The sequence below is a fragment of the Palaemon carinicauda genome, chromosome 39 (assembly GCF_036898095.1).
Source record: "Palaemon carinicauda isolate YSFRI2023 chromosome 39, ASM3689809v2, whole genome shotgun sequence".
Taxonomy (NCBI): Eukaryota; Metazoa; Arthropoda; class Malacostraca; order Decapoda; family Palaemonidae; genus Palaemon; species Palaemon carinicauda.
In genome coordinates, this window is record NC_090763.1 from 17,275,715 (window position 1) to 17,301,838 (window position 26,124).

At 37.1% G+C, this 26,124-nt stretch overlaps 2 protein-coding genes across 3 annotated transcripts in view; one reads left to right on the forward strand and one right to left on the reverse strand.

Moving 5' to 3' along the window:
* LOC137631035 (PDZ domain-containing protein 11-like) overlaps positions 1-26,124 on the reverse strand; it is a 117,456-nt gene that overhangs the window by 38,358 nt on the left and 52,974 nt on the right. Inside the window, exons 1-2 of one of the 2 annotated variants that reach the window (XM_068362604.1) lie at positions 9,626-9,867; positions 4,280-4,366 (exon numbers count right to left, since the gene is read on the reverse strand). In XM_068362604.1, coding sequence (XP_068218705.1) covers positions 4,280-4,366; positions 9,626-9,691 — 153 coding nt within the window. In that variant the 5' untranslated portion in view covers positions 9,692-9,867. Of the gene's footprint in view, positions 1-4,279; positions 4,367-9,625; positions 9,868-26,124 lie in introns of those variants that run through there. The other variant, XM_068362605.1, reaches the window with a different exon arrangement.
* LOC137631034 (uncharacterized) overlaps positions 16,406-26,124 on the forward strand; it is a 65,333-nt gene continuing 55,614 nt past the window's right edge. Inside the window, exon 1 of the mRNA XM_068362602.1 lies at positions 16,406-16,714. The gene's annotated coding sequence lies outside the window, so the exon portion shown is untranslated. The remainder of the gene's footprint in view (positions 16,715-26,124) is intronic.

Sequence of the window (26,124 nt, forward strand, 5' to 3'; positions counted from 1 at the left end):
TCATGTAACTGTTTGACAGTCTGTGAACTGTCAACAACTGAACTGTCAACCACAACAGGTGCGTGAGGACGTACAGTGTCCACTCGAGACTGCTTTGACTGTCTAGACTGAGCAGTCAAAACAACTCTAGAATGCGGAGGTTGACGCACCGCGTCAAAACAAAACAACTTAGACTGTTGTTGTACCTCGCGAACGTCAACGGAAGGTTCCGTGCGTCGCTGAACGTCAACATGCGGCTGGCAGGGTACACTGGAACGCATGGGTGGCGGGACTCTCTCAGCTGGAGTGCGGCAGAAGGTCGCCTCAGCGTCCACAGGACGCACAACCGTGGTTGGTTGTAGGCTAGAGGTTGGTGTCAACCTTCTCCGCACGAAAGTCCTGCATCAATGACGTTAACTGAGACTGCATGGTCTGCAGCAAAGACCACTTAGGGTCTACAAGAGCAGGTGCGGCAACAGACGGTGTGACTGCCTGATGCGGTACCGCTTTGCCTCTCTTAGGAGGTGAGCAGTCGTCGGAAGACTGCAGCGAGTCCGAACTGACCCAGTGGCTACAACTGGGCCGTTGGACTTGCGCGGAAGGGACCGACTTGCGCTTAATAAGCCGCGAGACCTTGGTCCATGGTTTCTTACGAGAAACCTCTTCCGCAGACGAGAAATAAATGGGCTCTCTCGTCTTTGTGTGGGTGGGGCGATCTTGGGTAGATACGCCCGAAACCACGGAGGGAAAAACGTCTGTTCGTTGATCAAGGCCTCTCGAACCCATAAGTCGTTCGACATTACTTCTCCCCTGGGCTTGGGAGCTTGCAAGAGGTCCCGGACTAGGTGAACGACAGGCACGAACAGACGAACCCTCGGACGCAACACTGTAACACTTTGCGCATATCACTTTATCGATTTTCTGTTTTGCACTTATTTCACTGAAATCGAAACTTTTACTGATTTCTACCTGAAACACGCAATTCTACCCTTCATTAAAAGGTAGTAATTGCGAAATCAGTCGTATAATGCAGCTCATTAATACTAGCAAAAAACAGAAAACATATATAAAGATAAAAAATTCAGTGGCTGGGAAAGAGACTAAACACTAGTTCAATTAAACTACGTTTACAATCTCTCACCGCACATAGCCTGGGGACAAGAATAAAACCCTAGAAATGTTTTACCTTCCTCCCCGTACAGAGACTAGGGACGAGAGTAACACGAGAACAACGTTACCCGCTTGAACGGAACGTTTTCTCTCCTCTCTCTCCCTCCGTCTCTATCTCTCTCTCTCTTTCTCTCTTGATTTCGCACCTAAGAGAAGAGCCCAATTATATTTCGTCAAAAAAACATGTTATTTGACTAAAGGAAAAAACTGAAAGGTTTTCCAAATAAAAAGTTCCTTTAATTTAGAATTTAAAACATTTAAACTAAGAAAGAATGAACAAAACGTCAGAATCGATTTACTCTTACTGCAAAGTGAAACCGTGATACACTCTCTCTCTATCGTAACGATAGAGCGCATGTTGAACGTCCTGAACGTCAACAACTGCGTAGTCTAAAAAACTAAACGTTAGTTCATCTTTGAAAACAGTACGACTATCAAAGAAATTCTTTCATAAAACATTAAATTTAAAAAGTTTTAAATTCTTTAAAGGCTAAATACGATATAATGGGCTCAACGTTGATTAACTTCGGTTCCAAGTTAGGACCGCCTACTATCAGGAAAGGTCGCATATAAACAAAACATAAAAATTTATTTTTATATGTTTATAATAAATGGAAAGTTAATCGAAGAGGCCTAATAAAGGCGGAGAGATATAAAATATATAGATCTATAACGTGTTAAGCAAAATTACTAAAAACCTAAACACACTTCCGTCTAAGGGAAGGGTCGGCCATTTAAAAGTGAAAGAGAGTCCATACTCTCGTTGTCACCATAATTAAATCTATCCAAAACGAGTTCAAGTTTTGAGATGAAGATAAAACACCTGCATAGCGAAAGCTCAAAACTAGAAATGTGTACTTCACCAAAATATGTGAAAACCAATCCAGTAAGCAATAGCGAATTTAGTAGGTCTTGCCGGTGGCACGACAGAGAGAAAATTGGTTCTGTGTTTACATTGAGTACTGAGTACCTGCTCGACAGATGGCGCTGTTGATGTACACCCCCTACCTGCATAGCGATCGCTGGCGTATTTTGAACGTAGAGTTTTTCTGTCGGGCAGCAGAGCTGCAGCTTATATAATCACCGGCTAAGTTTAATATTGAAAAATGTACTTTTCATAAATATCGATACAAAAAGTATTACTGCAACGATAGACTGAGGACTGCGTAGCATAAATAAAAATGAACGCTAGATAATCTTTAAAAACAGATCGAAGATTATCCAAAGAAAGCATACCAAAAGGACAAAAATTGTCTTAAAATAATATAATCCTTTTATTTCATATAAGTAAATACTTTGTAAGATAGTATTAACTTATCATTCTTTGTAGAAAAAGAAAGAAAATGCAAGTCATACGAAAGCTTACATCAAATGACTGTGACGTCATAGATGAGGCGAGATGTTTACCTATAGCCATATGCTTTCGTTAGTTAAAAATAGGTTAAAAGATTTTTAATCCTACCTTTTACGCTATAACATAGCGATAAAATATCAAACAAAAACCTAATAAGCGAAAGCTCAAACCAGAAACGAGAGTACATCACCAAAATACTGCTAAAATCCAGGTTAAACGCGAGTAAATTTGATTTCTATGTTGCCAGTATGACGGCAGAAGAAAATCTGATACTAGGAGGGATAGTTCGACCTAGCTACGTGGTGGCGCTAGTGTATACCTGGCATATCTATGAGATTGCTGCGAGTTTTGAATTTCTGCCGTGGACAGAAGCATAAAGCTATTATTATATAACCAGCGGGTAAGTTTAAATGTTTAAAAAATAATTTTATGTGCCAAAAAAAAGTGTGCTAAGAAAAACAGAACAGTAGTGATATATGTTGAACCTAACTAACAAAGAAAACTGGCATGAATTGCCATACAAAGGCAAGCAACCAAGAGATCTATTCTATCTTGTTTCTCTTCCTCTTTTTTTGTTAAAGTTTTCATAATTTCTATAGGAAATATTTATTTAAATGTCATTGTTCTTAAAATATATTTCTCCTTGTTTCTTTTCCTCACGGCTATTTTTCCTGTTGGGGCCCCTGGGCTTATAGCATCCTGCTTTTCCAACAAGGATTGTAGCTTAGCAAGTAATAATAATAATAATAATAATAATAATAATAATGCTGGTGCCATAATGAATGCATTATATCCCAAAATAGGGTAGGAAGGGAAGAAACAACTCAAACACGATTATCTAATTTAATAATGTGCTTGAAAGCGCAGCACGCACATACAGTATCTAGATTTAAAGTACACTTTGGATGGCTGACTCGAAAAGAATGGAGGTTGAGTGCTAGTTGTAACGTACGTACATTGGTGATAACTGGAAGGATGGTTCCTTTCCAGAATGCTGCACATAACGACCCTCGTAGCAGGCAACGTTCTGCTTCAGAGGTGCTGTCCCAGGTAAATGAGCCTGAATTTGCATGTCTCCCATTAGGGGAACTCATACATCATCATAGCTGGAAAAACCTACTGATCTGAGAACTCCTCGCTCCTGCTGTTTACTCCCTGGGGACCGAGTCAGGGGCGTATGCACAGAAGCCACCATAGCATGAGCACTTAATGAGGGAAGGAAAGTGGTGAAAGACTTCCTTGCTGTCATCTTGGGTAATGACAAGACCATCCCTAGAGAAGGCTTAGCTTTCTTCCTCTCCTTCAAAGCCTATTCTTGCCCCTAAACACGAGGCTCCAACCTACTCTGTACACGTGGATAATTGCAAACAATCATGCTCCCTACAAGAAACGCAGAAAGGGTATTGATCTACAGCTGGTTTAGCCAGAAACTTGCAGCAACCACCCTTTCCCCACCAAGTACAAATTTCTAGCTTATTGACATCCATTATCAACAGCAACTACAGACAACATTCACTTTATGAAAAGTAAAAAAGATAAAATCTTAGGATATTCCACAATAGTATGTCTGTACTCATTATGGCTGACACAATAGTGAAGATTCTTTAAAAGGTGCATGAGAGCACCACCTATCGTTAACGAAATCATCAGCCATTGAAGCTCCTATAGAGAAATTCCATATTTCAACTGACAAAATGTTTGTATACGCGTTGGTTTGTATTAGTGACGGAACAAATATATTTTCAATCATATAAAACCATTTATATCAATACTTACAGCATCTGACACTTTATCCCGAATCAAAGTTACTGTCCGGGGTAAAAAGATCTGAAGGTCATTTTTGTAATCTTGATGGTGATAACGCTGGAAAAAAAGATAGAATATAGAATTAGTGTCCCATATTTAAAATATGGATAAAAATCACAAATTTTAGAGAAATTTGTATTTTTTCTAACTACTATACAAACCTAAGACTTTTAATAGGAGTATGATGTTGAAAAATGTAAAATGGCTGTTAGACTTTTAACAAGGTAAACATAGCTGGTCGCCAGGTGGCAGGCTGACAGGCAAAGCAACATTCACTTTGACATTTGAACAAGGTGCTTGTGGAGTGGTTGAGGTGGGCTGTGTAACTTTAAAAGATCTCAGGTTTGTATAGTTAAGAAAAATGACAAAATTTTTTATCAATTTATATTTTTCCTAACCTTACAAAACTGAGACCTTTCAGGAGTATGACTTCAGCAAAGTGTGACAGAAGTATTATTTTTCTCTAGTGAAGGTAATCTCCCATTGGCTCTTACCCAAAGTATTCCTGCCAACATAACTGTAGACAACATTCACAACTTGCAAGGACCTGGACCTGAATGTTCTGTTGCACTCTCTTATTATCAATGACACTCTTTCAATGGAGAAGCTTCTGAAAGTGTTAGCTGTGGCTAGATTGCAGACGTCTTCCTGCCCTGTTGCTGTTCAAATCCCGCCTGCGGAGGAAAGTGGCGGAGTAGTGACCCTGGCCCTGTCTCCTGTGAAATCCTTGACCCTGGTGAAGTAGAAACGTCATCACTCCCCATCACCTGCTTTATCTGTTCACGCTACTTTTTCCCGATGAGGAGCTATCTGCCACCATAAAGAAGAGATCACCAAAGCAAAGGAGAAGCCTCTTGAGAATTCTCCAGAGTCCTCTGCATGGTTTCCACAGGTGTAGTGCTGCACCAAAACTTTTCCCCAAGGAAAGTATGGAGGTGTAAGGTCCAGACCTCGAGTAGTCATTCCCAAATGTGAGTACTGTACTGTACCTGCATGGGCTACTGGTCAATGATGAGCTATGCTCTAGAGTCTAGTTCCTCTCCTGCTCAGGGACAGTCTCTGGACACTCCAGCATCTTCACTCGCTGAAACACTCAGATGAAGGAAGAAAGTTGCCCCTAGGATCTCTGACACTTTCATGTTGTGGACAATCTACGAACCCCTTCTTCACGCATACGCTTAGAAGACTCCTGGTAGAAGAGATCAAACAGGCTTTTTCAGCCAAAGGTAGGTCTGCGACTTCCTACCAGAAGAGGATGGGTCTTCTTAATTAGTATTGAGAAGCCCAGGAGAGACAGGATGCTGGAAGGAGAGCCTGAGAGAGATGGAATGCTGGAAGGAGACCCCGTTTCAGTAGCAGCCCCTGGAAGGATGGCGAACTGCTCAAAATTTATGCCCGGTGTTTGCCCTCCCTAAACTGGTCTGCCTACCCTCAGCATAGCCTAGACCTGAAAGAGTCGAGGCAGAAGCTGCACAAAACTGGCCCCAGTGAGGCAGCGAGTTGGTTAGAACAGTCCCTGGCCCCAATTAATGTCTCTGACGGTATTCAGGCCACTTGGCAGAATGCCCTGCGCCTGCTGGGTAAAGTGGAAGAGGCTACTCACCAGAGAAACCAATAGCCAGAGTGTAACAATTGGCTATTAATCATGTGGGACAGTCATGGCATGGCTCATATGCCGACAGGGTTGCCCTGACTGCCCTCAAGCTGTTACCTGCTCTTGTGTGCCCATTCTTGCAAGCTGTCTCGACCTATCCCAAAGCCTGCTCCTGTGAAAGTTGCCCTGTCATTATCGCAGACACCCAGCAGGTCTCCTCAGTTCTACAGGAAGTATTGCACTTGGTGCAAAAGACCAAGGCACACAGTTCATGAGTGTCAGAAAAGCCTGATCCTGTTTGCATTATGGTTCAGCTAGCCATCATATTCCTCACTGTGGTCACCCATTCAGAGGTCGGCTACTGCCACCAGCCATAGGAAGGAAACTGCTGTACTGCAATGCACTCCTAAATAGAGCGCAGTACCCGCTAGAGCTACCCAGACCATGCTGTCCTACTCTGGTTCAGCTAGTAGCAGGGAGAATTGAAACTAGTATGTCTAGTGCTTCTTCTCAGGTGGTTGAGAAGATGGGCAAGAAATCAAGGGACAGGAAGTCCACTGGTACTGAGGAGTTCCATAGGGCATTAAACACCAGGCCTTCAGCTTAGAAGATGGGGCTATGTCGAAGGAGGCTGTGATTGCTAGGAAGCTATCACCTAGTATTCTGGTGGAAGCCTCGAGGTTACCCAACAACTTGAAAAGGTCATTGTGCATCCAATGACACTTTTAGGATTGACCAAAGATAACATTTCTCTGAAACTGACCAAAGCTTCTCCTACTGACTCCTCCAAGGATGAAGCAGAAACTGAGGTTGCACTGTAGGGTCAGCCTCATGATTGTCCCAGTGACCTAATGCGAGGTTTCATCCCGAGTGATTGAAGATCTGATTGACTACTGAGCCGAGGTCAACCACTCGTCATCGTGTGGTACAGGAACAGCAGCTGCAGATGGTGACTGACACCATTGAATTGAAGGGTTTAGGGCAAACAGGACCTAATACCTTAAATACTCTACTGTTGACCCACATACTGCATGAAATGACATTTGCTTCAAGTGTGTTCTATGTAGTATCTTCAGGGACTATGATTGAGCACTTGATGCTGGGTTATCAGTTCTTGAAGACAAATGGAGTGATAGTCAATGGATCCCAGAATCGGCCAAGTGCTGGCAGTACTTCCAGAGAGCCTCTTTGGGAGTATTATGTTCCAATATGAGGAGACTGTTGCCAGCAAGTACTTTACTCACTTGAGATCCACGAAGCCGATTGAACTAAGGTTGCCAGTATTGAGCCAGTACTTGTCCCTGTTACTGCAGATCTTCCTGAGGGCTTGACACCTCTTATAGGTGCCCTGTCTGACCATCCAACTGTTGACCAGTGATGTATTATGATGGGGACATCATCATTCCTGGTCTGTCAAAAAAAAAAGCTACAGCAATACCTGGCATGATAGAATTGAAATATGCAAAGTCTCAGTTTTAGTAAAAGGTTTACTTGAAGGAACTGCCATGATCAAGAAAGATGATTTCTTGGGGAAGATATTCACCATGGCAGGGGTGGATGCTCCTGTATCCTGCCTGAAAGCACAGGAGTACAAAATGACACAGAAACCAGGCATATTGGAAGAGATAAGACAGATTTTCTATTTCAGGTGAACTGAATTCTTCTCAGAAGGACCAGTTTTGTCAGATGATTAACTGTCATCTTCTGGTCACCAACAATATTATAGAAGAGTGCAAACACACCAATACATATCCACCTGTATGATGAGACACCCGTGTATCAGAGGGTCCGATGGTTTTCTAAACCAATTGCCAATGCCACTGAGGAATAATGCCAGGAGTTGTATGAACTGGGTATTATTGAATCCAGCATCTCTCCTTAGTCTTCGCCTATTATTCCATTCAGCTAGGACAACAGTATACATGTGTGTGTGGACTACCATAAACTGAATAAGGTGACAGTCAGTGATAAGTTCCCAATGCCATACATGTTCTGTATTTGGATTCCAACTAATCAAGTATTTCACACCTCTTGACCTTGTTTGTGGATACTACCAGTTACCCTTAGCAAAGGATAGTAAAGAGTACCCAGCTTTCTCTGCAGCTTTTGGACACTGCCAGTTCAGAAGTTTATCATTTAGACTGAAGAATGCCCATGCAGCATTCCAGAGAGAAATGCAGAGTATTCTGCAGTTCCTGAAGGCCAAGGGGATTGTCTACTTTGATAACATTTTAATCCTAGGGGTCTCTTTCAAGGATCATCTGAAACTGGTAGAACGAGTTTTGGCTACTCTCCAGAAGTACAGGCTTTCCGCTATTGACAGTTAAACCACCTATCGGTTGTTTACACTTCATTATGTTATAAGTTTTAACTTCTGTATTCCAGCCTTGTTGTTAGCCATTCTCCTATAGTAAAGGACGATAGTTTGTATTTGTGTAGGAACAAAGTTGCTTTCAATTCCAGGAGGTTTATGTGGCATTGCCGACCGGACTCTGATCACAGGCTGGAAGCCATGTGCTGTAGCAGGTGAGCACCCCATCCTTCCCCTGATGTGTCAGTGAACAGCATCAGGTATGGAGATGGGAAAAGAAGAACTACCGCTATGAGAAAGGTGGAGTCTTGAAACAGTGTTGACACCTCTTTAAAAAGTTTATAGCAATATTCCAACATCTTTATCATTACTACTATGTAAAGAATGAGTGTTTGTATTTGTGTAAGAACAATTAATAATATTATCCAACATCAACAGCACACCAAATAAAATTCACAAAGTCCTCCCACCTTTTCTATGCTAATCGTCAATTTACATATTCATGGAGGTTCAGCATCCTTTAACATACACACACCCACATTCTACATGACAGTCACGACCATACCCAGGCGACACCACCAACCAAGTTTTGTACCAACAATCCTGCAAGCAGCAATGTTTAGATTTTTAAAGTTTAACAGCAAGTAAGCTTTGCTGATTACCATACTCCTATTAAAGGCCTATGGTTTGTATTTCATGCATAAACAAAGCTAAACTGCAATAATGAGTATAAGCTTAGAAGCTTTGCACCTATCTATTAATTGATATAGTGCCAGCAAACATAATTAGTGGAGTGAGCATGCTATTCGGAATCAAGAACTTATGTTGCCGCAAAGATTCCTGGCAAAATAAGCCCCACCCCCTAATGATGCCATAGCCAATCACGTTGTCTCTCATTTTAGCTGAAGTCTAAATACATCCCCTTATAAATTTCAAACTATACTAACTTATAAACACTTTAAAGAGGTGTGTTGGACCACTGCTAACAAGGGAGACATGACTGGCTATGACATCATAAAGGGGTGGAGGTTAACTTTGCCCGGAATCATTGCGGGGACAATACATACATCTCCTCCTGAATTGAGGGGAACTGTTTTGGGAAAATGGAGCCTTTGTATATCAGCGGCTAGTTCCTCCAGCGGGCATAAAATGTGGACACAAACTAACCTGAACTACCCCCCTAACCTAACAGCCATGCCCTTACCTACCTAATGTGGGAGGGGTGCAAACGCCCCACTTACAATGCCGTATTTTTAGTCATCCGTTATCATACATACAAGTAGCCGCTATCATACATAAACCCAGGGAAAATTATAGTTTATGCCAATTTCTTAATTAGTAAACCTTTTCCCCTGATAAATTATAATACCCTCTTAACTGTCACTACCTAGTACCTAACGTAAGGCCGTACCTCTGCTGGTGGTACCCATGGCGGTGCATATTCATACAATGGCAACTGTATAGACGACTCTTCCATATTCCTTCCAAGACCTGCTTATTTCCGTAAGGCCGTAAAAGGAATCACGAACTAACTTGAAAAGCAAAAGTTTCAGAAATGTCAGTGGTTTAAACCAAATGTATTTGAGCCCTAAGGCGCTATAGTAGTATTACTGTTCAATGAAATTTGCCTTTGTAACGTTCCACCTGAAGCAGTCGTATCATTTAGCAGATGATTCACTTCCTTAAGTTCAAAGACAAAGTTTTGTTCTATAAATTTCTCAAGAAATTCATATTCAATTTGAAGTAAGAGAGAGAGTGAGAGAGAGAGAGAGAGAGAGAGAGAGAGAGAGAGAGAGAGAGAGAGAGAGAGAGAGAGAGAGAGAGAGAGAGAGAGAGAGAGAGAGAATGTCAAAAGTAAATATTAGTATGATTATCATGGTAATTAAATACATCTATACTTGAAAATAGCTAGGCATAAAAAACATAAACATATATATATATATATATATATATATATATATATATATATATATATATATATAGGTGAGAAAGGTTTAGAAACTATGCGATTCTAACTCTTAGGTGTATGAACAACCAACGAATCGTTATGGTATAGAATAGAATAAAAATTATGCTGTTTCATAACATTCAAATCCATAAATACGATTGAATCGTAAGTGTTGGTGAAACTTATGGGATGAATTAGAAGTAGGCCTATTAAATAACATTGTGTAGATACTGTATGAAATAAAGAAATTAGAACCTACACGACACTAAAAATGGTGCTATTTAGTTTTAAAGGAAATCTAGGAAGAAAATTAGAAGAGGAACTAATAATTATTTGGGATATGGAAAGAAATGACACAAGGCAATTTAATAGGAAAATGAACTTTATTATACGGACATATTCAAGTTGGGAAAGAGTAATACAGAAAAGGAGAAACAAGCTGAGAAAATTAAAGAATTGGTTTTCAGGGGCAAATGGGAAAACGTAAAATACAAATAAGGTACAGCAATGAAGGCAACTCAACAAGATATAGATGCTGTAATACTATCCCTGAGAGATAAGAATACACGAGACAGACAAGACATGAGCAATAAAATGTTGAAAAACATGAAGAAATGCATGAGAAAAATTATTAATGAAAGTGAAGTGAGAACAGAAATAGCAGATGAACTAGCAATATCATCAGTGGGTAAGTTTAATGGTGGAAGATTAGATATAGACAATAAAAAGATGACTATTTATTACGAACAAGGTGAGCAAAATGTTTGAGAAACTAAGGTTAATGAAAATTGAGGCAGGTTTCAGTGTGGTGGGATAGAGGGTAGACCAACAGCCAGATCACCTTATCACGTTGAATGTTGTTATAAATTACAATAATTATTCAGAAACCTCAACATACATATGGTTTAGGGATGCAGCAAAGTGTTTCAATAAACTTTGCTTGAAAAACTATTAAAGAATTGAGTAAGATGATAGGGAAAGATGATGCTAAGATGATATCTAAACTAAATGAGAAAGCTAAAGCAATTATCAAGAGTCCTGTAGGATATACAGAAGAAATTAACAGAGGATATAAAAAAAAAATGGACCAAAATTATGTTCAATTGTCACGGACAAAGTTAGTTCTATAAGTGAGACGATGATAAACCTGATTAGGAACATTAGAATAAAATCCCTGATTTATGTTGGTGATATACTGAGTAACGTTTCCAAGCAACAATAAATACAAAGCAGAAATAGCTATGAGCAACTTCTGCAGTCTATAACTAAAAATAACTTACTTTTATCACTAATCAACAGAAGTCAGCGTTGTTAGTAATAAGACACAAATCAGAAGAGGTTAATTGAGTTGTTAGAAATGAAAGGATAGAAACAGTTAAGGAATATAAATTCTTAGGAGATTTGTACTAAGAAAAATGAACCATAGTCTTAGCCTAAGTATATGGGAAGCAAAAATAGAATACGTGGTGCAAGAAGTTAGGATATGGAGACTGTAACAGAGTAGGAAACAAAGATTTATGATACAGTAGTAGTACCTACAATGTTTGCCAATATTGAAACATGGAGTGTAATATAAAGAAAAAAGAAATGAAAGAACTAGAGGGTATATATTACAAAATTATGAGAGGAATGTTTGAACACGTTGCTACCACACCTTATTGAGGGTTAATAGCAGAAAACAGGAATATGGCCAATTGAAAATAGAATAGAGTATAAAAAAGTGATGCTTTTTCATAACATCAGATGCAAACGACTAGTTAAGGAGATAGTGGAAGACCAAAATAAGGGAACTGTGTGGGGAATCCTGGGGAAAAAGTATCAAATAAATATGCAAAAATATGATATTAAAATTGAAATAGAGAGAAAGTATAAAAAGCAAGAACTCAAGAAAGAAAGAAAACGTAAAGTGGCAAATGAAGTTAAAGAAAAATTGAAGAAAAGAAAGCAGAAATGACCAAACTGAGGTTGTAAATAGTACCAGTAGAAGAAATTACACAGAACTTAACAACGAGGAAAGCAGTAAGTTATGAAAACAAGGTTGAATATGATATAAAAGAAAATTATAGAAACAGGAATGATAAGGATATGCTTTGTGTGTTGCACAGTGAGGCAGATGATACAGCTGAGTATATGTTTAGCTGTTAGGAATTAAGGAAATTTAGAAGCAATGGAATAGAATTGGAAAAAATTAGAAACACCAACTAAAAAAATTACCCTATATATTGGACAGGCTTTGGAAGTTAGAAGTAAAAGTATGCAAGCTGTGCTGTCTATGTAGGAGGTAAATGACAATAAACTTTCTGCAGATTGGAGTAATTTGCACCTACGCTTTTAGACGTGTGCCCACAATCATTGTGTTGTGGAGAGAGCAACGAGGAACATAGAACACCCCAATATTCACCCAAAACTAAATTCAGGAAAAATACAAGGAGGAAATTTTTGCCTTTCGAGAAATGTGACAAATTCCTCTCACAACAGTTTGATATGTGTGTATTAATTCGTACCCTGTAATATATCTCTTACTGTATAATTATTAATGTTGCATGCCTAAGAAATGATTGAATGATCTACCGATAGTGTGTTGTTGGGTCCTTTGATAGACCAGATAGTTCTACAATGGATCCCTCCCTCTGGTTACGGCTCATTTTCCTTTTATCTACACATATACCGAATAGTCTGGTCTATTCTTTACACATTCTCCTCTGTCCTCATACGCTTGACAACACTGAGATTACCAAACAATTCTTCCTAGCTCAAGGGGTTAACTACTGCAATGTAATTGTCCATTGGTTACTTTCCTCTTGATAAGGGTAGAAGAAACTCTTTTAATATGGTAAGCAGCTCTTCTAGGAGAAGGACACTCCAAAATCAAACTATTGTTCTCTAATCTTGGGTAGTGCCATAACCTTTGTACCATGGTCTTCCACTGTCTTGGGGTAGAGTTCTCTTGCTGGAGGGTACACTCGAGCACACTATTTTATCTCATTTCTCCTCCTCTTGCTTTTAGAAGTCTTTATAGTTTATAAATGAAAGATCTATTTTTAACATTATTAGTTCTTAAAATATTTTAGTTTAGTAGTTCGTTAATTCTCTTTTAGTTCACTTATTTCTTTATTTCCTTTTCTCACTGGGTTATTTTTTCCCAGTTGGAGCCCTTTGGCTTACAACATCCTGCTTTTCCAACTAGGGTTGTAGCTTAGCTGCTAATAATAATAATAATAATAATAATAATAACAATAATCGTTTATCAGGTAATCGAGTTATGGGTAAAGCATAATGCATTTTATTGCAAATTACAGAGTGCCAAATCGGAAACGACAGATTAAATGAAGCTGAGACATACATTTTAGAGTACAAAATAACCAAATATGAGCTGGTTTCCTGGCTCATTAAAAGATGTGCCGAAAGTCAAAATAACAGTGAAACAGTCATCAAAGTGTAACGTCTCAATCAACCTGAATTTTCTGGTGATATAAAAAAATTGTGCCACTTTCAAGAGGGATTATATAAGGCTGATCGTCCCTGTATATTATTATTATTATTATTATTATTATTATTATTATTATTATTATTATTAGCCAAGCTACAACCCTAGTTGGAAAAGCAAGAGGGCTTCAATGGGGATAAATAACCCAGTGAGGAAAGGAAATAAGGAAATAAATAAATGACGTGAATAAATTAACAATAAATCATTCTAAAAACACTAACAGCGAGTTACCTATACACTTGAAAATGTTTGAGTGGAGAGGCGCTGGCTTGTGTGGAAACGGTGGAAGATGAATATGACGAGATGTTCTAATGGTTTGATGATAAGTACGATAATTCCTGTAAGCTAAGGCTATGGTGAGTGAATTGAAAAGCTTCAGACGCTGCAAGATAGAGACTCAAAGAGGTTAAACGTGCATGACTTGACAAGGGAAAAATAGGTCTAGAATCTGAAATGAAAACCACTTTTGTGGTGACATTGGTGGAGCGTTTTCTACTTCCCGCCTGAAATGCAATTGGGTAGTATGAGCACAAAAGGTAGCAAACCTTAAAGATGTTTTTGTAAATTTGTAAATTTACTTAAATTTTTGTTAACAGAAAAGAAAGTGTATCCTGAAAGTGGTTTGAGGTGCACAGCTTCACCCAAAGCGGTGTCAAATAGTTTAACTGTGATATTACAAGTGAAATGTGAAAAATACTCTGAATGAAATGAAATGAAATTAATTCAGGGACAACAGAGTCCAATGATATCCGAGTGTCTGACCCCAGTGTCAAGTCTAGCAGCCCAAGGTTCAAATAATTCTGATGTCAAGTGTCTTCCTACATGGCATTGGTATCATGGGGAAAAGGGCCATTCTATTAAAGATTGCAATGATTTCAAGACTTTGAACAATTATGATAGGTTTCCTCAACTCAAGAGAAACAACGTATGTTATAAGTGTGTTAACATGGGCCATTTTTCAAGGCTTTGCAATTTGTTTGGTATCAGTTCTTGCGATGTAAAAATGTTACATTCTCTTCTTTACAGATCTACTGCTACTGAAGTAACTAGCAATTTGGTGTCTAGAGATGTCATTTCCTGCAGTGGACTTACATGGAGTAAAATGTGATATAATCCCTATGATATAGATGAAATAATTAACCCTGCAGAGAAAGTTTTCATGAATGCTGTGAGTGGTCTGTCCCCAAGTTTAAATGGTGATCCCATCTCAAGACCGCTAGGAATTGATTACTGCGGCCGTATGCCTCAAGTCATTGAGCCGAATGCTAATCTGCAATTTATGTTGAACCATGTTGTGAGAGGATTTCACTTACAATTAACTTCACACTGTTATAGATTCAACGTTAGTGTAAGAATCAATCGCATAAATAATGCAGATATGAAGAGTATTGAGAGTTTGTGGTCTATTCTAAAAGATGAAATACACAAAGTTCCTCATACAACGTTTCATCTATGTATGGTTTTACTCTGACAGAATTAGGCAATTATGCAGAACATTAAATCAATGATATGTCAAAGCGTGTTAAGGCACTCAAAGCTGCCAGAGGAAGGCAAACTAAGTATTAGTTATTGAAAGAGTGTATATATATATATATATATATATATATATATATATATATATATATATATATGTGTGTGTGTGTGTGTGTGTGTGTGTAAAAATATACTGAGTATTTATTTATAAAATCCTTCTTTCAATCTTTAACAAACAAAAAAAAATACAATTTTGGGAAAAATCCATACTAATTAGATCAATACTGTATATATATATATATATATATATATATATATATATATATATATATATATATATATATATATACAGTATATATATATATATATATATATATATATATATATATATATACAGTATATATATACAGAGAGAGAGAGAGAGAGAGAGAGAGAGAGAGAGAGAGAGAGAGAGAGAGAGAGAGAGAGAGAGAGAGAGAGAGTTAATACACAGGTTGTAGCCTTCAATTTGTGTTAAAGGTTAGCACATTGCTCACTCGATTTGTCTCTCTTCAGACACCACCAACGTGAAAAAGATCGATAAGAAATAATCGTCTATCACAGTCAATGTCTCGGGTTCTCTACCAACATTACACGATGACGTCAAACTATGCTCCAAGAGCACTCTTTAATACCCATGGGGCAGGAATCTGCCAAGCAATCTCATCCTACAAATTTTAGCTGAATATGGGAAAGTAAGAGAAAAGCTAAATCCAAAAAGGAAAAAAGAAAATGTAACACATACATACATATACATACACACGCATATATATATATATATATATATATATATATATATATATATATATATATATATATCCTTTTCTGAGTAGGGATACCGTAACGAGATTTGTGTATTGCCATGTCAGCAAAGCTGTACTAGTCTCGGTCACCTATACTAGGTTGGTTTGCTATGCGCGATCAGACGAAAGCCTCCCACCATCACCAATCTTGCAGTGGGCAGCGTGGTGATGAAAACTGGTCAAACCCATGGCATGACTAAGGACATGTCTGAGACCTTTGTCCTGCACTGTGAAACACAAACTGGCAACTTGATAGCAAAGTTGATGGTAAAACGACACCGTCGTTAAAAACTGATCTTCCAGCGAGTGTCAAAGTAACAGCAGATAATGCTATAATAGGACATAAGGACCAAAACCCGCTTATATTCCGTACCAGCTGGTCCATGACACAGACCGTATCGCTCTATTCCACATCGATTCTTTTAGTCCACAGATGAACTCCACAACAGTCGGACGTCTATACTCTTACAGTTGATATTACTTGTGGTTTTCGGTTAAGTTTTATGAAGACATAAAAACAGGAATAAAAAACGGGTCTTCAGTTTCTGTGCAAATGTTTGATTTGAGAGTTTACCTGACGACTGAAAGTTTTCTTGTGATAACTTCAGATTACACTTTGTGTTATCAAGGAGAATAATGAAGATGCTCAGTATTTAGATGAATATAATGACGTCTTTACAAATAAGTGCATCATTTATACAACAAGGAAGATCTCAATTTGCAGAAGACGCAGCGTAAGCTATTAAAGAGGTAAGTTATCATTTGGCTCTTTGTGGCAGTTATCCTTAATTCCATTAACCTTAAACTTATTAAAAAAACTTCATGAGAGAGAGAGAGAGAGAGAGAGAGAGAGAGAGAGAGAGAGAGAGAGAGACTTCAAAAAACCGATCCAATATTCCCATTAAAGATACCCATTTAGAGAAAGTGAAATAGTCTTTTTGCTACTTCAGAGTAATGATTTATCAAGTCCCGTGTTCGAGTAGGAAAATACTGTAGGATTAAGAACTTAAATACTTTTTTTAAAGGTAATATTCAATTTGAGGAAATATAATAACAGTATTAATTGCACTAGTAAATTTCGAAATAATGTTCAAACGATGTTTTCTTTCAAAATTGTGATTTTCAATTGAAGGAAATATAAAAACAGTATGTATTAGTAAGTTTCGCAATAACAAAAAAACTTTTTTGTTTTTGTTGTGTTGCATGTTGAGTTAATTTTGAGAAAAGCTTCAAGGCTTCTAGTCTGATTAACCCTTTCGCTGTCAATGGTGACTTAGTCAAGATTAGAAAAAGGAGACTCTTACAATCATCCAAACTATGAAAAGTGAGGATACACTCGGGCACACTATTCTATCTTGTTTCTCTTCCTCTTGTTATTTTAAAGTTTTTATTCTTTATAAATGAAAGATTTATTTTAATATTATTATTGTTCTTAAACTTCTAGTAGTTTTTACTTGTTTCCTTTCCTCGCTGGGCTATTTTCCCTGTTGGAGCCCTTGGCCTTATAGAATCCTGCTTTTCCAACTAGGGTTGTGGCTTAGCAAGTAATAATAATAATAATAATAATAATAATAATAATAATAACAATAATAATAATAATAAGTTGGTATTCAATGGGAAGGTCTTGATGAAAGCTTTCAAATAAATAGCAGCAAACTAGGGATTGTTGATCTTGAAGAATTTGTTGAATTAACTACTGGCAGTGAAAGGGTCAAGTAAGTAGCCTCTTATGCAAAATGCGGAAGTTGCAAAACAGCAATTTTCGTTCATGAAAGTAGTAACATTGTCGCATAATGAATAATTCATACTCGGTCAAGTCTCTCTCTCTCTCTCTCTCTCTCTCTCTCTCTCTCTCTCTCTCTCTCTCTCTCTCTCTCTCTCTCTCTCTAAGGAAAAATCAAACCTTTAATCTATTGGAATGGCCGGCATTGAAACTTTGTTAATACATTTCATCAAGTTTTTCAGTTACCGATTTTCATATCACGATATGATGTTTAAATTTGGAGTTACTGACGGCTAAAAACAACTGGATGCAACATGTTTTGTTAGGGAATTCCAAAGATGAATGCATTTCTTATTACCTCCGCCAACGAAGTTGGAAGGAGGTTATGTTTTCATCCCTGTTTGTGCTTATGTGTGTTTGTTTGTGAACATCTTCCTGGGCACAATTTTAATCGTAGAATAATTAAAATTGCAGGTACTAACTGCTATGTAAAAAGCTGGAAATGATTACATTTTGGAAGGTCGAGGTCAAAGGTCAAGGTCACGGTCAAACAAAATGTCCAATTCACGTAATCAGCCATAAGTTTGGACATCGCTGTCACAGAGACTTCAAACCTGGTTCACGTTTGAGTGTATGAAAAGCCACGCCAATTAATACATGTTAAGGTCAAAGGTCAAGGTGGAGCAAAAGGTTGAGAAATAAGCAGCCACGGCGGAGGTCTGCACTCTACTGAGTGCTCCTCTATTTGAAATGTGAGCAGCCATTTGCAATAAAGTGCTAGATTCTCTTTTTTTGTGCGTGTATCTATAGACTGCATATTAATTTTTAATTATTTGTAAATTCCTAAGTCAAAGAAAAAGACTTAAGTTCTCAAGTCATAAATCCAAACTAATCCCTCTCTAACATTTTATCATTCTTATTATTACCTCCACCAACGAAATTAAGAGGAGGTTATGTTTTCGACCCCGCTTGTCCGTTTGTTTGTTTGTTTGTGAACAACTTCCTAGCCACACTTTTACTCATAGAATAGAGACATTTTCAGGGATTAATTTCTATGTTAAGACGCGGGAGCGATTCAATTTTGAAAGTTCTGGGTAAAAAATCAAGGTCAAGATCGTGCAAAAGGTCGATAAATAAGCTGCCGTGGCGAAGGTATGCACTCTACTGAGTGCTCCTTTAATTATTATTATTATTATTATTATTATTATTATTACTTGCTAAGCCACAACTCTAGTTAGACAAAGACGATGCTATAAGCCCAAAGCCTCCAACAGGGAAAATTGTCCAGCGAGGAAATGTGAAGCCTCGTTGCTTTTTACTTGTTTCGTCTCTCGATGTTTTCTCTCATTTATGCCTACATCTCCAGTTCTTGTTAACGAGAAGTGAGTGTTTACAGCACGAAGGTGCCAAGTTTACAAAAACTTAAAACATATCCTACAGCCCAGCTTACCTCTCTCTCTCTCTCTCTCTCTCTCTCTCTCTCTCTCTCTCTCTCTCTCTCTCTCTTAATCAATGAATCAAACCTATGAAATAACTCATTCCTGACAGAAATGAAATAGGGAAATAAATAAACTACAAGAGAAGTAATGAACAATTCAAATACAATATTTTAAGAACAGTAGCATTAAAATAAATCTTTCTCATTTGAAAGATTTAATTGATAAAAAAAAAATATTTTGCATCGTTTTTATAAAGTCCTTCTTGTTTTAGCGATATAATTTTTTTTCCTATAGATTTTTATATAAAATTCTAAGATATATGCATGGCCTCGGTTAGATTTCGCCAGTTGTCTCTAGCTTGAGCTTTTAAATTAGTATTTCTCCACGCATCATCTCCTACTTCCGCTTCATTGCCCTCAGTCATGTAGGCCTGGGTCTTCCAACTCTTCTAGTGCCTTGTGGAGCCCAGTTGAAAGGTTGATGAACTATTCTCTCTTGGGGAGTGCGAAGGGCTTGCCCAAACCATCTCCATCTACCCCTCACCATGACCTTATCCACATATGGAACTCGAGTAATCTCTCTTATAGTTTCATTTCAAATCCTATCCTGCCACTCAACTTCCAATATTCTTCTGAGGGTTTTTTTCTCAAAATTTACAAAATCTGTCACATTGTCATACCAGGATTCCTCTCCGTAGAGTAACACCGATCTCACTAAACTGACATACAGCCTGATTTCTATATGTAATTTCAGGTGACTTGATTTCCAAATTTTACTTAATCTAGCCATTCTCATTTTCTTTTTTCAATCTTTCATTAAACTTCAATTCTAAAGATCCTGTATTAGAGATCATAGTTCCTAAATATTTAAATGATTCCACCTCACTAATCCTTTCTCCTTCCAATGATATTTTATCTTTCATTGCATATTCCGTTCTCATCATCTCCGTCTTTCTTCTGTTTATGTTCAGCCCAACCTCGTGTGATAATTATGCATTCTGATAAGCAATCTTTGCAATTCCTCTGGTGTTCTACTAATACGGACAGGGTCATCAGCACACACTGGGTCAGTTAATCCTTGCTCATGAACAGACTTAATCAAATTTACATGTTTAAGAGGAACTCCATAATAACGCAGGACTCTCCACAAAATTGGCCAGTGCAGGCTATCAAAGGCTTTTTTTTTATAGTCCACAAATGCCATCAAAAGTGGTTTTCTTTATTCTACACATTGCTGTGCCACATGTTTTAAAATTAAAATTTGATCAGTACAACTTCTACCTTTTTCTAAATCCTGCATGTTCATCTCAGCTTTTCATCAATCTTTCTCTCTAGTCTCTTTAGAATGAGCATACTTTACTTTTTCACGACAACAGATGTAAGTGTGATGCCTCTGTAATTATTGCAATCAGTCAGGTCTCCTTTTTTTTTTTTTTTTTTCACCAACACTTCTAGATCCCACTCATCAGGTTTTACCTCTTCACGCCACATTCTACAAAATAATCCTGTAAGTATTCTAGGAGTCACTTCATTTTCGGCCAATATCATCTCAGCAGTTATTCCATCGTATCCAGTGGCTTTCTATCTCTTTAGTCTCATAATGATGGCTTCAACTTCAAACACACTGAATTCATTCATGGGCACATCAAGGTCTTCCTCAGCTTCAGGTATATCAATCAAATTATTCCTTTCATATCTCTATTCATGACCTCACTAAAGTGTTCCATCCAACGTTGCCTTTCTTCATCTACTGTTGTTATAACAGATCCATCTCTCTTTTTAATGGGTATATGCTTCTTGTTTTTAGCCCCAGTCGAGATTTCATTAATAATTCTATGAGCAATTCTTACACCATATCCACTTCCTGAATTCATAGCTTAGTCATCCTCATCTGCTTTACGGTCTAAATATTCTCTCCAGTCATTTCTGTCTTTTCTTTTGAACTCACCATCAATACTGGAATACTTAGCATGCTCTACCTTGTAATTTTCATTACTTCTTCGAAAACGTTCAACAATCAATTTATGTCTTGGTCTCCTTTTTATAGTATCCCAAGTATCATTTGATATCCATGGCTTACTCCTTGTAACTGCATGTCCAAAAAGTTCACTACCAACAGACTGATATATGTTCTTATTATCACACCATTCTTCAGTAATTGTTTGCTCTTTGTCTCTTAAAGTCTCTTTGACTACAAAACAGTTCTTATATCCAATTGCAAAGGTTTCTCCGAGCTCATCTTCTAGAAGCTTACTCTACATTTCTGTTGGGTGCTTTCAGTTTTAATTTCAGTGTGACAATGGGAAGCTGGTGATCACTACCAATATCTACACCTCTATAGCTTCTTACATTTTTCAGAGTCCTCCTTCTCTTTATACTAAAGGCTATGTGAGCTATTTGATTTCTGTAATTGCCACATGGTAAAGACCATGTATATTTGTGGATCCCCTTGTGCTGGAAAAGAGTACCTACAATAGGTATTTGTGGCTTATTTAAATAAATGAAAATCACGAGTGTTAGTGATAAGTTATCCCATATATATATATATAGAGAGAGAGAGAGAGAGAGAGAGAGAGAGAGAGAGAGAGAGAGAGAGAGAGAGAGAGAGAGAGATCATCAGCCACTGCAGAACAAAGGCCTTAGACATATCTTTCCCCTCGCATCTGTTTATGGTTTTTCTATGCCAGTTATTGCCCATAAACTTTCTTAATTCGTCAATCTATCATCTTCTCTTCTGTTGATGTTCTGTCAAATACACAATAATATAACTGCTAAGTCTCTAACATCAAACTACAAGATATGACACAACCTCACACAGCAAGATATGAAGTAGCACTGAGACTGAAATATCAGAGTCCAGTCTCCAGACGAGTCTGACGACCAACCCAACGTGTGTTTTTCCAGACAATATAGAGTTGGAGTTGCCAACTTTTATTTTAGTATTTGTGCCAGAAAATAGTGGAAAACATTTCAATAATCAGTTGTTATTTATGTACACAAGTTATTTCACACTAATATTTTGAAGTATCATTATTAATACATCAAACAGCTTTAAGTAACCTTTTACCAGAAAAATTGCATTGTTTTTAAAATATCCCTAATAATTTGATCACTACTGTGTATATATATATATATATATATATATATATATATATATATATATATATACATATACATACATATATATATATATATATATATATATACATATATATCTATATATATATATATATATATATATATATATATATATTGAAAGAGTGAGCAAAGTCAATAGCTCAGTCTGAATATCAAAAGGAGACTGAAAACATAGTAAAAAGAGAGACACACATAATCCAGTTAACTACAAGACCATGTGTCAGCATTACAACTTTGAAACAAAACTAATTAATCTGGATTCTTAATCCTAAGTTAGTATTCCCACTTGTGTTCCAGAAATCTGATGCTTCACATACTAGCCAAGAACCCCTGTACCCGATGCGCAATGACTAAAGGGATATCGCTGTATGTGCTGCCTTTGCACAAGAACATAGGAAAATGATCCGAGAGAATAATGAAAGCAGTTTGCTCGCCCACTCAGCTATCGTATGTAGAGAGACGTGTACAACTTAGCAGAACAGAGGAGCAATGAGATAATGTCACATTGTAAGCTAAGTGACTTGCAGCGGAGCAAATACCAGTAGAGGCATTCCCTATTGTAAAAATTTACACCGAATCGCAAATATGGGGACGGTTAGGTTTATAATTGCATGAACGACGACATATAAGTTGAAAAGTAGATAAAATATGAGCTTTAAAATTAAAAGAAAATCTAAGATATCTTAAAAAATGAAAGAGTTATCGATGTTTGAATAGTGTCAATTTTCAAACTAGATTTCCCGAGTTTTATTTTCATTTTTAACAAAATGCGATAAACCCTTATCATGAATTCGATAATAAATGCTATTTGTGGTTTATTTACATCTATTATCAAAGTCACGCGTGTTAGTAATAAATGAACACACACATATACATATATCTATATATATATATATATATATATATATATATATATATATATATATATATATATATATATATATATATATATATATATACGCCATAATTCCTGCCTCTACTGTATATGAGTATTTCTTGGCGTAGTCACTAAATTTTATACCCTTCTTATCATCTAAAGCAAGCATATTGAATACTATAAGTGGATCATTTTTTAGACAGTGAGAAACGCCACATCTGTGTTAGCAACGCATTTTCTAAAGTTGCAAAACATTAGCGTCTCCTTTTCTTACACCTTGCTTTCTCCAATACCCGGTATATAAGAAGGACTTAACTTGCACCTAAACGTCAGTTCTCTGCTTGGAACAAGTTCATCATGAAGTTCGTCTTGCCATTGGTCCTGAGTCTTGCTGTCGCCTGCTTGGCTCAGCTTCCTTGCAGTAAGTATTGTTTCTTTCAGCAATCTTTGTTTAGTTCAAGACAGAACAATTTCCAATAATGTCTTTGCTTCGAAGATTGAATTTAAATATTTTGTTATTATTATACATTTGTGAAATTTATATTTAGATAGGTTGCTGATGAAATATTTCAGTCGAGGATAAACTCTTTCCTATTTTTTTTTTCATATTAAAGTTAATGTACTGTCAATGTAATTCTACTTCCTGAATTAAAATATCGTTTTTCTATTCACTACTTTTGGTATATCCTAAACATATTTGGAGGCTGTCAATGAAATCATTCTACTCATGATAAAGTTTAGCTTGTTTCTTTCGTTGTAGCCCACATCAACGATTTATATATTTGCTTCAAATTGGAAACAATTTATATGAAATATAATTTTCCATTGTATATCATTGAGTTTCACATCTGAGAGCAAGACTCTTCTTCTTTCTTAAAATTCTCAAGAAGGTCAGTGTGATGTAAAACACTGTGTGATATATTTTGTTTTACTGAACAACGAAAATAACCTGCCTTTTTTAAACATGCTTTATGGGAGATTCAATTAGCGAAATATAGAATGCTAAAAAGTAGCGTTACTTTTTCCGATAGATTTTTGCTCTGTTGATTGATTGTTACGTCTTCAAAACTTGTCTGCTTTGGTTGCTAGTTAGAGTCAGGGTTACAACGGAAACAAAGGCCTTTTATTAGAGCAAGGTCTAACTTTATCAATTCTTTTATTCAATATATGAAGCCATTTCTTTATTTCGGGAGATGGCGTTGCAGTTCTGCATAATCTTGGACAGTTCCCTTCTATTTAGGTGATCTATCTATTAGATATTTAAAAGGGAAAATGCTTCTAATACGTTTTATCAAATCAGAGTTGATTAGGAATTATCATATCTTTGTAAATGGGAAATGCTTATTATTAGCATATAAATTATCATATCACTATATTTCGTTAATTTTTCCCCCGTTGGAGCCCTTGGGCTCATAGCATCCTGCTTTTCTAGCTAGGGTCGTAGCTTGGCTTGTAATAATAATAATAATAATAATAATAATAATAATAATAATAATAATAATAATAATAATAATAATAATATGATCACTTTGATCATTAATGTTTACGATATTGTTGTTATTACGTAACCGCATGATCAAAACTGGACACAGCATACCCTTATAATATTATTCAAGTCTCTGAGTTGCGTCTTGTCTTCTTTCCCGTAGTCCCCAGCACACCGAAAAATCTCCACATCCTCCACATTGAGGCCCACAACATCGGCATAGAATTCGAAGACCCCGATGATATCGACAGATGTCCCATCGTGAGCTACCACCATCAGATTGAAAAGGTCCAGGAAGCCACAAAGTTATCGCAGCCCGACCTTCAGACTCCATCAGACCAGACGCACTACCACGATTTCCCATTCCTTACTCCCAATACCCTTTACTTGATAACCGTCACTTCTTTGTCCGAGTACGATATTGCCTCCCATCCAGTCACCATTGAGGCTGAAACTCTGAGGAACTGAGAACATGATGCTGCGTGATCAGTCTTCTCAGAGGTAAACTGTAGTATTTAGGTGGAAATGTTAAATCGATAATAAAAAATTTAATACATTATTTGTAAGATTCATTTAACCTTCAAGGGTGAAAGTTTTTTTTATAATTGGAAACAAATTTAGAAGATAAGAACTTCTGAAGTTGAAGGCCTATACCCGCATGTAGCACTTAAGGCCTTTGGAAAACGTTAAAGCAAACTGTTTTGTAAATAGCTTAGTCTAACTCTGATGTATTTTAACCTAATTTTGTGCCTTATACCAATTGTGGTATTTTCACCATAGAACTTTCCAGGAAAAAGAAAAAAAAGTAGGCCTGTACGATATTATATATGAAAAAAAAGGTTCTGTGAGGGGCACATGATAACAGAAGTACTTGCAATCGTGAAACTGAAATACAAATTAGTTTTATAGTTTGTGTGTTTTTTTTTTTTTTTTTTTTGCTACAAACTACTATGAAGGAAATTGCAACTTTCGCTATAGCCTCTAATACAGTATGCTATTGTAGAATGAACGGGAAAAATACAATGAATAAGCAAACAAGTAGAAGACGACACGAGTTAATGTAGATTCATTTTCAATGCGTTCTATATATTGTTTGAACCCTAAGGTAAACTCCCGGGTTAAACCGATTTGCAATTAACCTTTTCAAGGTCGCAATCTTCATTCCTTTGACTGGCCAGACAGTACTTCATTGGATCCTTCTCTCTGGTTACTGTTCACTTTCCCTTTGCTTAAACATACACCGAATAGTCTGGCATATTCTTTACAGATTCTCCTCTTTCCTCATACACCTGACAACACTGAGATTACCAGACATTTAATCTTCACCCAAGGGATTAACTACTGCACTGTAATTTCTCAGTGGCTACTTTCCTCTTGGTAAGGGTAGAAGAGAATCTTTAGCTATGGTAAGCAGCTCTTCTAGGAGGACACTCCAAAATTAAACCATTGTTCTCTAGTCTTGGGTAGTGCCATAGCCTCTGTACCATGGTCTTCCACT